Genomic DNA, 13260 nt, shown 5'->3' with positions numbered 1-13260 from the left:
CACATTCTCAAGCCCAGCTCCAAGCTTACTGAATCAGAAACTCTGAGATGAAGCCTGGCAGTATGAATAACAAGCTCTCCCAGTGTGGTTCTGATGCATGCTTAAGTTTGAGAACCACTGTCTTAGCCTTTTAATACCCTGATTTGTTAATTTCCAGTAAAATCTCCTTCATCTCAGCCACCTACCCCTAAGCCTACCACCCTATATGTCTACTCCAGATCTACTCTAATTTACTTTGCAAGGTCATCTTTTTCTGTCTCTTCCTAAAATATTGCTCCTTGGGGTTCTGTCCAATCCACTATTTCTTATTTCTCTGTACACTTTATATGCTATTCCTGGGCGTTATTGGAAATTCTCAAAGATAAATCTCCAGATCAATTCTCTCTTTTGAGCTAGGGTCTCATATATCACCCTAGGCATCTTCATATGTATATTCCTCAGGCTTTATCTTGGCTAACCTTCCTACTTCCACCACCACCAAACTCACTCTTCTTGCTTCTCACCATCAAAGAATGACATATTAGGTGTTAAAGATGTGCCTAAATTAGAAACCTTGATGATATCCCTGATTCATTTTTTTCTTGCATTACCCAGTCATCCTTATACAAATTCTGTTAATTCCACATTCTAATTACCCTTAAATCCATCCATTTCTTTGTTTCTACTGCCATTAACTTGTTCCAGGTTATCTTCTTTTACGTGGGAATCTGCAACTGGCTCCTGAGTAATTTCTTTACACCCACTTTGATCACCTTTCAATTCTTCTTTATAAATGGCTTCCATTGTCTTATATTGCTCACCTGTGCAGCTTCATCTTCTGCCTCACCTTTTCTCACATTCTCTATTCTAGCCATGTGGAACTTGGTTTCTTGAAAGTATTGTGCATGTTATTTGCATTTGCTTTAGTTTGATTTTGTTTACTTTTTTCTCTACTGTCTCCTGGCTTTCTTACGTGCAATACTCTCTTCTTGTTTTATTCTTCAGTTCTCTTAACCTACTAATCCTCTTAGTCATTCTTTAGGCTTTAGTTTAAATTTTCATTTTGGTTTGGGCAAATGTACTAAATGCTCCTTAATTTCTCCTTATTTCCCTTACTATTAGCTTTTGTTATTGCCCATATTCTTGTCTTTATTTTTTCTTAGACCATAAGCTATATGACCCTAGATACCCCGTTTATGTTGACTGAATTCTTTGCTTGCTTCTATTAAGGATGTGTGGCTCTAACCTTGGATACACTACACTGAAAGTCTTTATTCACTGACTCTCAATGCTTCTCAGACTCTTACATTCTTAAGATTAGTGATTCAATGGATTCAGCTTTTTATTCCTTAGGAATAGATATGCAGTAAGCATGTATCCTTGAATAAATAACTGGAAATATATTATTCTCCCTTGCTTTCATAAGCATATGCCATGATTGCAAACTTCAGTGGTTGAATCGTGCCATGATACCATCAAGGTTTTTGGCTAAGTGGGGCTCCACTACACAGTGACTTCATATAATTATATTTGCAAAATCAGAAAAGTACAATATACTTTGAGAATTTTTCTTGGTCCCAAATTTGTCCTGATGCTTTTGTGAGATTAATAAAATTATTTCTCCAAATTATTTCACTTGAAATCAAGTAAATGTTCATCTGTTTCTGTTCATCCTAGCAATTGGTTAGTTTTTTATGTAGTTTAGGGCCTAAATTTATTTTACTGCATATAGCCTCTCTAGTAATTTGAGGGATGATAAAGGTAAATTTGTATCTATTAAATTTTCAATGACCTTCAAGTTGTATATACTTAGCCTCATATTGACTAATCATTGATAGTATTAGCACACATCTGTATTATAATGTTTTGATTCAACATACTTTGAGGTATGTCTAAAAATGTATGATTTATTTTCATATAAGGATTTTAGGAACAGAGACAAGGACAGGAACTTATTGTCACTTATTTCTAGCAAAATTACGCTTTTTAAAAAGCTTTAATTGATATATAAGATCTTTTTAAAAATGGATCTTACAATTCTGGTATAGATAATGGATACCTCTGCTGGCTAATTCTCCACTTGCTGAAGTCGTTCCCTCCACCCCAATAGATTGTTTTAAATTAGATAATATAAGTTAAGTGCTATTCCTTGTTTCATTCTCATTCCATCAACTTGAAGCAGTATATCTTAAATCCTTATTGTGTAAGGTGAGATTGGTGCCTCTATGCTGTCATTCACCTTTATCTCTTCTACCTCCTAATTTCTTTCTGATACATAAATACTTTATGTTGTGAACTTTATAGTTATTCTTTTTATTCTGGAACACATTCTTTCATATTTTGTCAGTAGATCTATTCACAAAATTGTAAGTTAGTACTTTTAAAATACTATAACTATATAAATACTACATAAAACCAAGGAGTTGAATGGATCCAGAGAGAAGTAAATGTAGTCCTCTTAAGTCTGTCTGCTCTAAGAAGACTATTCCACTCATCCAAATCAGTATTTGCATTGTATTATTTTAAAAATCACGAATAGGGTTGTGAAGCTGTCTAGACCCTCACGTGGTTTGTACCATTTGAAGAAAGACACACTAAACTTTCAAATGAGAGTTAATCTCAGTATAGTAGAACAGTAGTCCCTAGTCCCTGGGCTGCAGACAGGTACCAGTCTGTGGCCTGTCAGTAACAAGGCCACACAGCAGGAGGTGAACGTCAGTTGAGCAAGTGAAGCTTCATCTGTGTTTGTAGCCACTCTTCAGTGCTAGTAGCATCACCGCCTCAGCTCCACCTCAGCTCATCAGGCATTAGATTCTCATAGGAGCACTGGTCCCTAGTGCCAAAAAAGTTGGGAACCGCTGTAGTAGAGCATCTTTTACAGTGGAAAAACATCATTCTTATTTAATTATAATAGGCTTAATTTGCTATGTATTGATTTTTATTTTACTTTTTTATTAAGTTCTAAAATATATTCAGCAAAGTAATTAAAGTACATTAGTTTTTAAATTATGTTTGTTTTACTAACCATCCGGATCAGAACATAGAACTTTCCGAGTACCCAAGAATGTTTGTTATATACCTCTTCCCAGATAATATCCATCTCACTTCTGCTACCTGTCCTGACTTCTGTCACCATCAGTTTGTTTTGCCAGTTCTTCAACTTCATTTAAATGGAATAATGTAGCATGTTTAAAAATGAGTATCTGCTTCAGTTAATGTCTTTGAGATGTGCATGTTGTCAGATATATCTTATATTTTGGGGTTTATTTTTTTCTTATTGCTATGTAGTTATTTCATTCTCCTGATAAACATTTGGAGTTTTTTGATTCGTTTTTTGTTGTTGTTTTTGGGGGGTTTTTTTTGACTACTATGAAAAACCTACAAAGAGTATTTTCTATATATGTCTTTTGGTGGAAAAGCACTGATTTCTTTTGAGTATACACTCTTAAGTGAGATTTTTAGCTTTACTAGATATAGCCAGATGGTTTTCCAAAGTCATTGTGCCTACGTTCTTCCCAGTTACGTATGACTATTCTAGTTCTTGTCCACACTTGTATCACTAGGCTTCTTAAATTTTAGTTGTTCTGGTGCATGTGTAGGGCAATCTCATTGTGGTTTTAATTTGCAATTCCCTGGTGGATAATGATGTTGAACACCTTTCCATTACCCATTTGGGTATTCCTTTTTGTGAAGTGCTTTCCTTTTTATTCAAGACACTTGCCCATTCTTAAAACTTTGTTACTTTGTTAATTAACTTCATAAGAATTCTTTAAATATTCTGGTGTGTCTTTTTTTAGATATATGTATCACAACTGTTTTCCCCAATGTTTGGCTTCTTTTTTTTCTTTCAGTGATTTTTTGTGAATAAGTTTTTATTTATGATTAAGAAATCTTTGCTTACCCCAAGGTTGTATTTCTTTTTAAGGCAGTCCACAGAGAGATTATGGATAATGCTTTAATAGCATGATTTTAGAGTTATCTGTCTCATAGTGGAGTAAATTGAATGCCCCAATCCTTTCTCCACAATGAAACAGAAAAGCACTATTTTAATATTCTAGGTAGGAAATTTAGTATGAAAGCTATAGAGTACTGTCTGTTTTAAAATAAATGCTTAAGGGATCATCGCTCAAGTTCACACTGAAATAATTTCCTATTCTCATTGAAACGATAAATGAAGTGGCTTTGTTAGTTAATAAAACAAAGTATAGTAGACAGGAGTAAATCACTAATAACTATTAATTTAAACTTAAAAAATGTTTTTGAGCTATAAATGTAAACTTATAGATTGAAGGGAGGCACAGAAGGGATGTATGAAGCTGATTATATAGGACCTTATAGGCCATTATAAGATTTTTGGGTTTTTATTCTTAGAGCCCTTAGAAGATTTTGAGCAGAGGAGCAATATGGCCAAAGAGGATTGCTCTGACTGCTGGTGTTAAAAAGAGACTATAAGTTGGAGCAGGGAGATTGGGAGACTATTACAACAGTTCTGGTGAGAGATGGTGGTAGTTTGATCCAGGATATTAGCAGAGGAAGTAGTGAGAAACAGTTGGATTTTGGTTGTATTTTCAAGGTAGAGTCAGGGTTATATATGAGGTATAAGAGAAAGAGATGAGCCAAAGATGAATCCTAAAATCATTTTAACCTTTAATTGTGGTTAGGTGAATTCAGATAATAGTAAATATTATATTTTTAATGACCAGAAATTTGAGCAAAGATTTCTTATAAAGATATTAATCACATTGTCATAACCCTACAGTCCAAAATGTCCAAGAGTAGGGGAGGATGGACTATAATACAGCCACTAAAAAGATTTGTGAATTATATAAATGCATTCATTGGAAAATGTCTATAATGTTAGTGAAAAAAACTAAAATATAAAATTATATGTAGTAAGTTGTCTATTTTAAATTACGTATCATACGTTTGCCAAAAAAAAGAAAAAGTTGAGATCTGTAAACATACTGAGTGGTTCTTCTGCCTGAGTGGTATAGTTACAGGTGATTATTTCCTTCTTTATGCTTGAGTATAATTTGTATGTCAGGGAGGGGCACTTTTTAAAGAAAAATATTTTATCATTAGTCCTAAATTGAAGCATAGTTCTCTTGATTTGCTCAAGGTACTATGTAAGCATAGGTATAGTACTATTAGTACCTGGCACTAAAAAAAAAACCCTTGTATTTAAAGTCACCTGGTATCAAAACACAGCTCTCCAGTTATTTCATTTGTAAGAACGGAGAACTATCCCAAAACACAAAGGTGGTTAGATGCATCTGATGCTGTGCTCAGAATGTGTAGTAGACATTTAGTAGAAGTCATTTTGTCTACCTTTATAAAGAACTGCCTTTTCTATGAGAGTTGGCATAATAACTGTTTTCAACACTGATGGCAAACAGGTCTTTGTCAAGAGAATTAGCTTATTAATGGCCAGGATGACATTTGCCTTCTTGAGATGCTTATTCTTAAGGATGGGAGATCACTTTCTTTTTCTTCCCTATTAAAAGATAAACTATGGCCTAATAACTAAGACCTAATAATCTTGGCTTAATAGCTATATGGCTGACCTTTGTTCTCACCAGTCCTGGTGGTCCAAACAAGGCTTAGACAGCTGCTTTGACTAGAGTCAGCTATAAGAAATCATTAGGGTTTGTCACATTTATGGATAATAGAAGTAAAGTGTGTTTGCGAATCGCATTTGACTTTGGGTCTGATTCTTTCCTTAACTTTTTTAAAGTACAGTTCAGTGGCTTTTAGTATATTCATAATGTACAATCATCACCACTATCCAATTCCAGAACATTATTACCACCCTCAAAAGAAATCCCATATCCATTAAACAATCACTCCCCATTCCCTCCTCCCCAGAGACCCTGACACCCACTCTGTACAGATTTGCTCATTCTGGATATTTAATTTAACAGTCGAAATATCTGGTCTTTTGTTTCTGGCTTCTTTCACTTAACATAATGTTTCCACGGTTCATCCATGTTGTAGCATATATCAATACTTTATTCCTTTTGATGGATAAAAAATATTCCATTATATGGATATTCCATATTTTGTTTTTCCATTCATCAGTTCTTGGATATTTGGGTTATTTCCAATTTTGTGGAAACTTTTGTGTTATTATATGAACATTCGTGTGCATGTTTTTTACTGAACACCTGTTTTTAATTCTCTTGAGTATATATGTACCTAGGAATGGAATTGCTGGGTCATGGTAACTCTGCATTTAACTTTTTGAGGACTCACCAAACACACTATTTTTATTTTTAATTTTTATTTGTAAAAATTATTTATATTATTATTTGCGTCTACAACACCTGGTCTTCCTAGGTGGTCTCCCATCCAGGTACTAACCAGGCCCGACTCTGCTTAGCTTCCGAGATCAGACCTTGAGCTTGTTCAGGGTGGCATGACCATGGACTGTGGCTCCACTGGGGCACGAACCTAGGACCTTCTGCGTGTAAAGCAGACGTGCTAACTGCTCTACACTATGGAACCACATTCAAAACACACTATTTTTAGACCTCAGTTTCAACATCTGTGAAATATGGAGGTTTACTCATTTAAAAAATATTGAACACTTTCTGCAGGCTAGGCAGTCTGCTAGATATAAGAGATCCTTTCATGGAGCTTATTGTTTAATTGGGGACAGGGGAGCAGGAAGGCTGATGTTAAATGATTATACTGACAACAGTCTAATGAAAATTATGACATTCTATAAAGGAGAGGTTTATAAGGTGCCATTGAGAACTGAGAGGGAGTCTGCATCTAGACTGGGGTGAGGAATTATCTAAAAAGGCTTCCTTGAGTAGCACTATATTTTAGCAGAAGTAAAATAATAGTAATAGCAGCATCTAATATTTATTGAGTGCTTACTATTTGCCAGGCACTATTCTAGTCTCACAACTCTATTTCTGCTGTCCATTTTGCAGATTAGTAAACTGAAAAAAATGGAGAGGTCAAAGAACTCATCCTGAGTTCATAGCTAGGAAGTTGTGAAGCCAGCGTTCAAAACTAAGCTATCCTACCTTAGAGCCTCCACACGACATTCTTCCCTTTTCTTTTCTAACAAAAGCCTCTGAGAAAGGGGTGCTTATTATTTTATAAGAATACCAATGTGACTGGAGTACACTGAAAGTGACACAGGACAGGGTGGGGTCTTGTGAAAGGGAGAGCAAGTGCGATAAGAAGCTCAAAAATTAGGTGAGACCAGATTGTACAAAACTTTCTTGTTTATTTGAAAGATTTTATTGAGGTTGGACTATGTGCATGTTTTATACAGTTCTTACTGGCTTCGTTAGTGCTTAAGTTAATGAAACTTAAACTTCAAGGTTCTTCAATTTCGTGGATTCCTGTGTTTTCTAGAAATCGTTGTGAAGTATAGTGTGTTCTAGAGGGACAAGAGAAGTCAGATTGCAGTCAGTAAGCATTTTTGGTAAATTACCAAGAGATCTCAGAAGAAGGCCCTCAAAATTATAGTTAGCAAAACCTGGATCCATTTCTTAACATTCCTGTCAATATCTCTTACTTCACACACTGATTTTTTAGAATGGGTCTGAGGGAAAGTGGCTAAGAATTACAATCTTAAAGCAAAATATCAGGGTCAGAAGACTCTGAAAGGGGCCTAAATTTGGCAATAGTTAGTAAGTCCTTTGATCATAATATAAAATATTTAGAATGTAAGATAAATGGGGAAAACATCTACCAAAGTAAAACTATAGAAACTTTGAAATTACTGTTTTGATTACTACAGTTATATTTGTTGATAGTCTGTGTGCATTTTAGTATTTTCAATCTAGGGCAGTTTTATAGCCATAGCATTGAAATTTTATTAGATAAATATGGAAAATATTCTTGGCTGAAAACTTCCGAATTATTTTTATTCTTGCTTTCAGGCGCCTGATCACAGATTCAAAAGTTAAATTAAAGTATCAGCATTTAATAACAAATAGCTTTGTAGAGGTAAGTGAGTTCTCTTTTTTTCTTTCTTTTTTTAAGTAAACAGAATTCTGTTTATTAATAGAAATACTAGTTTTTCTTATATAAAAATATTCTTGACAGTAAGAGACACCTTTACTATAAACATGGGTTATGGACTATATTTATGAAGCATACCATAACACTTTTATTCTCAAAGGAATGTGACAAATCAATAAGATGTCTCTTCGTAGATCCTGAACTTTGATAATAAAGTTATTTTTATAGTATTTTTCCTTTATTTTTATTCCTAGCAGAGAATTATAGCTGATTATTAATGATGTCATGTTTAATCATTTTTGGCACTCTGATTCTCCTATCTCTCTGCTTATTTTAGCTTTCATTACTAGTAAATTTTATTAACAATGAATGCTGTAGTTATATGTTTTCATTGATTGTCTTTTGTCAGAACAGAGGTCTACAAACTATGGCCAACCTGTTTTTCCAAAATAAAGATATTTTGGAACATGCTCATTTGTTCTGTACTGCTTTTATGCTACAGTGGCAATGTTGAGCAGTTGATAGAGAAGCCACTCTGGCCTGCAAAGCCAAAAATCTTTTCTTTCTGGCTCTTTACAGAAGTTTGCCAGCCCCTGTATAGGAACATCCAGTGTAACTTGATATTTTAACTCTAGAAAGTAATTTTCATTTCTATTAGCAATTAAACTCACAGTCAGATCTTTTAGAAAACAATATTTTAGGAATAATATATATTTTTTAAATGGTCAATAAACTTGAATTCTGGTGCAGAGTTTCAAGCTATGTTTTTTTCCACAACAAAAATGCTGTAAAAGTTGTTTATTTTTGAAGAACAAAAACACATCCCGTGCTATAGTTTAGGAACTGGCTTTTGTTCTTAAAAGAGCTTTTTATGGTCAATGGGAGACATTACATGTATATCTCTTAGCTTGTTTCAAATTATTTTGTGTCATCTAAACACCTTTCTTGAGTTGAAGCATATTTTTCTATCGTGCCTCTGAAAATTGCCTTGAAAATTAACAAATTGATCACATAATGGGTAATTATTTTTCAAGTTTCTCCGTGGAATTTTGAAGATAGAAGAAGAAGTTCTTCATATATTTTATAAAACCAGCCCTTCAAAGGATTTATAATCTTGGAAAAACAATGCACTCAAAAGCATTCATATAGAAGACTAAGTATTGGGGGCAGGTTTTTTATATGCTTGTGTCACCTTTGCCCCTTGTGTTAGGGAAGCAATATAAATGATTGCTTGGTGTGCCAGGAAATCTTGCATCTTGATTTACCTACTGTCTTTTTTCTTTTCTAACTTGTGTTTCAGTGCAATCGACTGTTGAAGTGGTGTCCTGCCCCAGATTGCCACCATGTTGTTAAAGTCCAATATCCTGATGCTAAACCTGTTCGCTGCAAATGTGGGCGCCAGTTTTGGTAAAGAAGTGATTTCTTAAATTGGAATAGTACACATAGCTTTTCTATTTATTCTTGGTAGTAAAATAGAAAAATTTTTTTACATCAGGTAGCGAGGTGGGTGGTGTTGGTTTAAATGAATGTATATTTCTTTTAAATAAGAATTAGATTTAGAAGTCACATCTTAAATAATTTTCCTCTTTCCTTTTTGCACTAACTTTTGGATATATTTTATATATGGGAAAAAAATACAGCTATAATCACATTTTCTTGTGTGTTCCAGTGGAACTTAATTGGAAACAAACTTGTAGATCTGGGACAAGAACTCAGCTCTTCTCCTTTGTGATTGACTGCTTAATTTGTCATATTATGTTTCATTTCTTTATGACTTTTGCTGTGTTTTCAAGTTATCTCTTGTAGGAATAAAATACAGTTAAGACTTTTCTTGTTCTTAGAAGAGCTTTTTATGGTCAAAGAGAGAAATTACATGTATATCCCTTAGTTTGTTTCAAACTACTCTGTATCATCTAAACACCTTTCCTGAGTTGGAGCATATATTATTCTCCTGCACCTTTGCAAATTGTCCTGAAATAGAACCATAAACAAATTGGTACTTGTTAATGATCAAATGTTTCATTTCTTTATGACTCTTGCTATGTTTTCAAGTTATCTCTTCTAGGAATAAAATACACAGTTAGGACTTTAAATTTTTTTTTCCTTTGCTCTGACAAGTTTAATCTTATTCCTGGAATGAAAATGTGCAGACAAAATTGGAAAGAGAAAACATGGTTAATTAGATAAGCTTTTTAACTAAGAGTTTTCCTATGGCTCCTCCGGCCCCAGCTTTCTTGGTAACCTAGGTTCTTGGAGTTTATTGTATATTTAGCAGCCTTTGCATTCTAGATTTGACTTACCAAACAGAGAATTAAGATGATCTTTCATTCCTTCGTAGACCTTTTAGGAATGAGAAGCCAGTCAAGCCATCGGGCTCTAGAGCTAGCAAATAGACATTTTATCGGTATTCCATACCATCCTTTTCTTTTGTTCAAACATCTATAGAATTGGACTTACACATCATTAACATTAAATATTTCCGGAAAGTGCAGGTAAACTCAAAGACATTAAATATGTATAAAATACATGCTATTTTGGTAATTATTAAATATACATTATTGTTTCTGTAGAGAGGGGGTAGAGTCTGATTCCATACATACTTTCAAATATATTTTTAATAGGAAATATTTCTAATATAGACTAAAGCATAGAGACTAATACTTATGTAGCTACAACCCACCTTGATCAAAATTAGTAATTTGTTTGTTTTTATCAAGAAATAAAACAGATAGGTTTGAAACCCTTTGGTTCCTTTCTCCATCTCAATTCTCATCATCTTTTCCAGAAGTAACCATTATCCTGACTTCATTTAAATTAATAGCACTTTGTTCCTCTCATTTGCCAAGGATTTTTGGCATTCCTAAATTATCGATTAGCTAATTTATCAGCCATGGTTCCATGGTTACTTTTTCATAAACATTTTTGTTGATTCTTAGTTTAAACTTTTTAAACAAATGGATATACCATGTGCCTAGCAAACAGAAAGGCATTCTCAATTACTATATTCTTAGAGAATATTTAGTCACATTCTTGGTTTACACCTTGTTTGGTACAATTTATCTCTGCTGGACTGAGGTTCATGTTTTTGGATCATAACAAAGATGTGGCCTTTTTGCTTCCTGCATTTTGCTTACAGTTTATTAGTACTAAATTATATATTACCCTACAAAGTCAGACTTTTCCTCTGCATTTGGGGTGTTAAGTAAAAGATTTAATATATGCTGATGAAGCATTGGTTGAAATTTAAGTTCAAATTAGTGAAAATAATTTCAGTCTGGCTTCACTGAGAAATGGTTGCAGCAACTATACATTTTAAAACAATCAGAAAAATACAGGTCTAAATTTTTTTTTTTGTCTTAACAGTTTGGTAGCTGCTTAGATAGTCATTTCTTACGAAATTGTCATCAAAGCATGTCTTCATGCTTATAGTCATTCTTCATACATTCCCTCCCCCCCCATATACACTGGTTCTAATACTAAATTCTAAATAATTTATTGTAGAATAAAATAAACATGGTTCCTGCCTTTGTATTTGCCAATTACTATAAACTGGTGAAAATATTGAGGAACTATAAAGCATAAAATTGTTTGTTTGTTTACATACTTACAGTAGGAAGAACTTAATTTTTTTTAACTCTTGGTCATTTAACAGCTTTAACTGTGGAGAAAATTGGCATGATCCTGTTAAGTGTAAGGTAAGTTTGTCTGGCCTTTTCATTTTTAAATAACGTAGTAGAGCACTTCTAAGACTTGACTGAAAACTACGGCCTACAATTTTGTTAGTTTTCCATTAGTAGATAGCAGATTTTATTTTGCCCTTTTTATTGCAGATGATCATTGCCAAATATTCAGGGAGCATTCCTTAGGAGTAAGTCAGCTCCTGATATATTATCAAGATAATCCTGGTTAAGGCACCTTCTTTGTCAGGCTTTGTAATTAGCTGAGGGGAATGACACACCTTGGGGCCGGGCTTCTCCTCAAACTCTAGGTTCCCCATTCAGCTTCAGCCAGAGAAAGTCCTCTTTGGTGGATTTTGTATATAGTGGATGTGAGAACTACAGGATTTCCTCCATTTAAAAGGAGGCAAACCCAGTGATGTCCATTGGCTTTTATATTTAAGCTTGATTGCATTTAAGTATTGAAGTAATCTACTACTTCTGAAGTCTTTTGTTGTACCCTAACAGTTGTTGTTTTCAAACAGTGGTTGAAGAAGTGGATTAAAAAGTGTGATGATGACAGTGAAACCTCTAATTGGATTGCAGCCAACACAAAGGTTGGTATTTTCCTTCTGTAAACTCTTGGTAATGAACTGATGAGGATAGGTTTCATCAGCATTAGCAAAAGCAGTTACATTTACCTAGTTAAGGGCCTTGTTTTACCTTTTTCTTGATTAAGGTTTTTGTTTTTTTCCAGAATAATTGCCTATTAATAATTTTTTATATTTTAGTGTTTGAGTTTATTTTATTGAATACTATACTGTAATATGCACAGTACTCTAGAAGTTTAGTTAGAAAAACACTTCCTATAGAAGAAAAGACTGATAATTTTTCTACCCTGGCATTTGATATAATGCCTTTTCATATTGTTCTTGGCTGTTTTTTAGTATACAAGTGTATTGTAGAGTTTACTCCACCTCGCTCGGTTTTATTGGTCTAATTAGTGTTTTCTGCCTTTAAAAATCTGCAGGGTTTAACTTTTAAGGAATCATTCCTGAGATCATTATTCAACCAGAATAATTGAGTAACTTTGTTATGTAATATCTTTAACATGTTAAACTTCTATGATTTATTAAGAGACTTGACTCTTGAGAAATAAAAGTTTGGGGGTAATGTGGGTATCCCTTGTTTTTTGTTTTTTATTTTTTGAAGTGCATTGCTCAGGATACTAGTTTCAAAATTTAATCTCTTTATGACCACGAACCACTTCTTTAATGCTAGACAAATATCTTTTAAATGTTAGTAATATTGGGTACCCTTGTTTTCTGTCATTGATAAGCAAGCATTTGAATATCAAATGTGTACCAGCCAGTCTCTTAATAGGAGATTGTATAAATACTCAATTTTTATTAAATTCAGTCTTATATCCCATCCATATAGGAAGTGACTTGTGTGATGAATGATAAGGTTATTCATGCTCCATTCATTTTTAGTATTGCCTTTCACATGTGAAGACAGTGCTTTAAAGAATATTGAGTTGTTTGACCAGTGTTAGTTGTATGGCTTTGTACTGTTTTTATCACTGTCACAAAATGATAAGAATAAGTGGTCCTTAAATGATGAAAGCTAACACTTGATTTTA

General features: G+C 33.7%; 1 protein-coding gene across 1 annotated transcript in view; it reads left to right on the top strand.

Annotated features, from left to right (window-relative positions):
• ARIH1 (ariadne RBR E3 ubiquitin protein ligase 1) overlaps positions 1-13260 on the top strand; it is a 95422-nt gene that overhangs the window by 66634 nt on the left and 15528 nt on the right. The window contains 4 exon segments of the mRNA XM_006922650.3: positions 7881-7947; positions 9263-9369; positions 11615-11657; positions 12164-12235. Of these exon segments, the coding sequence (XP_006922712.1) occupies positions 7881-7947; positions 9263-9369; positions 11615-11657; positions 12164-12235 (289 nt within the window).

This window comes from Pteropus alecto, unplaced genomic scaffold, assembly GCF_000325575.1.
Source record: "Pteropus alecto unplaced genomic scaffold, ASM32557v1 scaffold38, whole genome shotgun sequence".
Lineage (NCBI taxonomy): Eukaryota > Metazoa > Chordata > Mammalia > Chiroptera > Pteropodidae > Pteropus > Pteropus alecto.
Note: the sequence above shows the minus strand (reverse complement) of the source record. Positions and strands in the feature narration are given on the sequence as shown.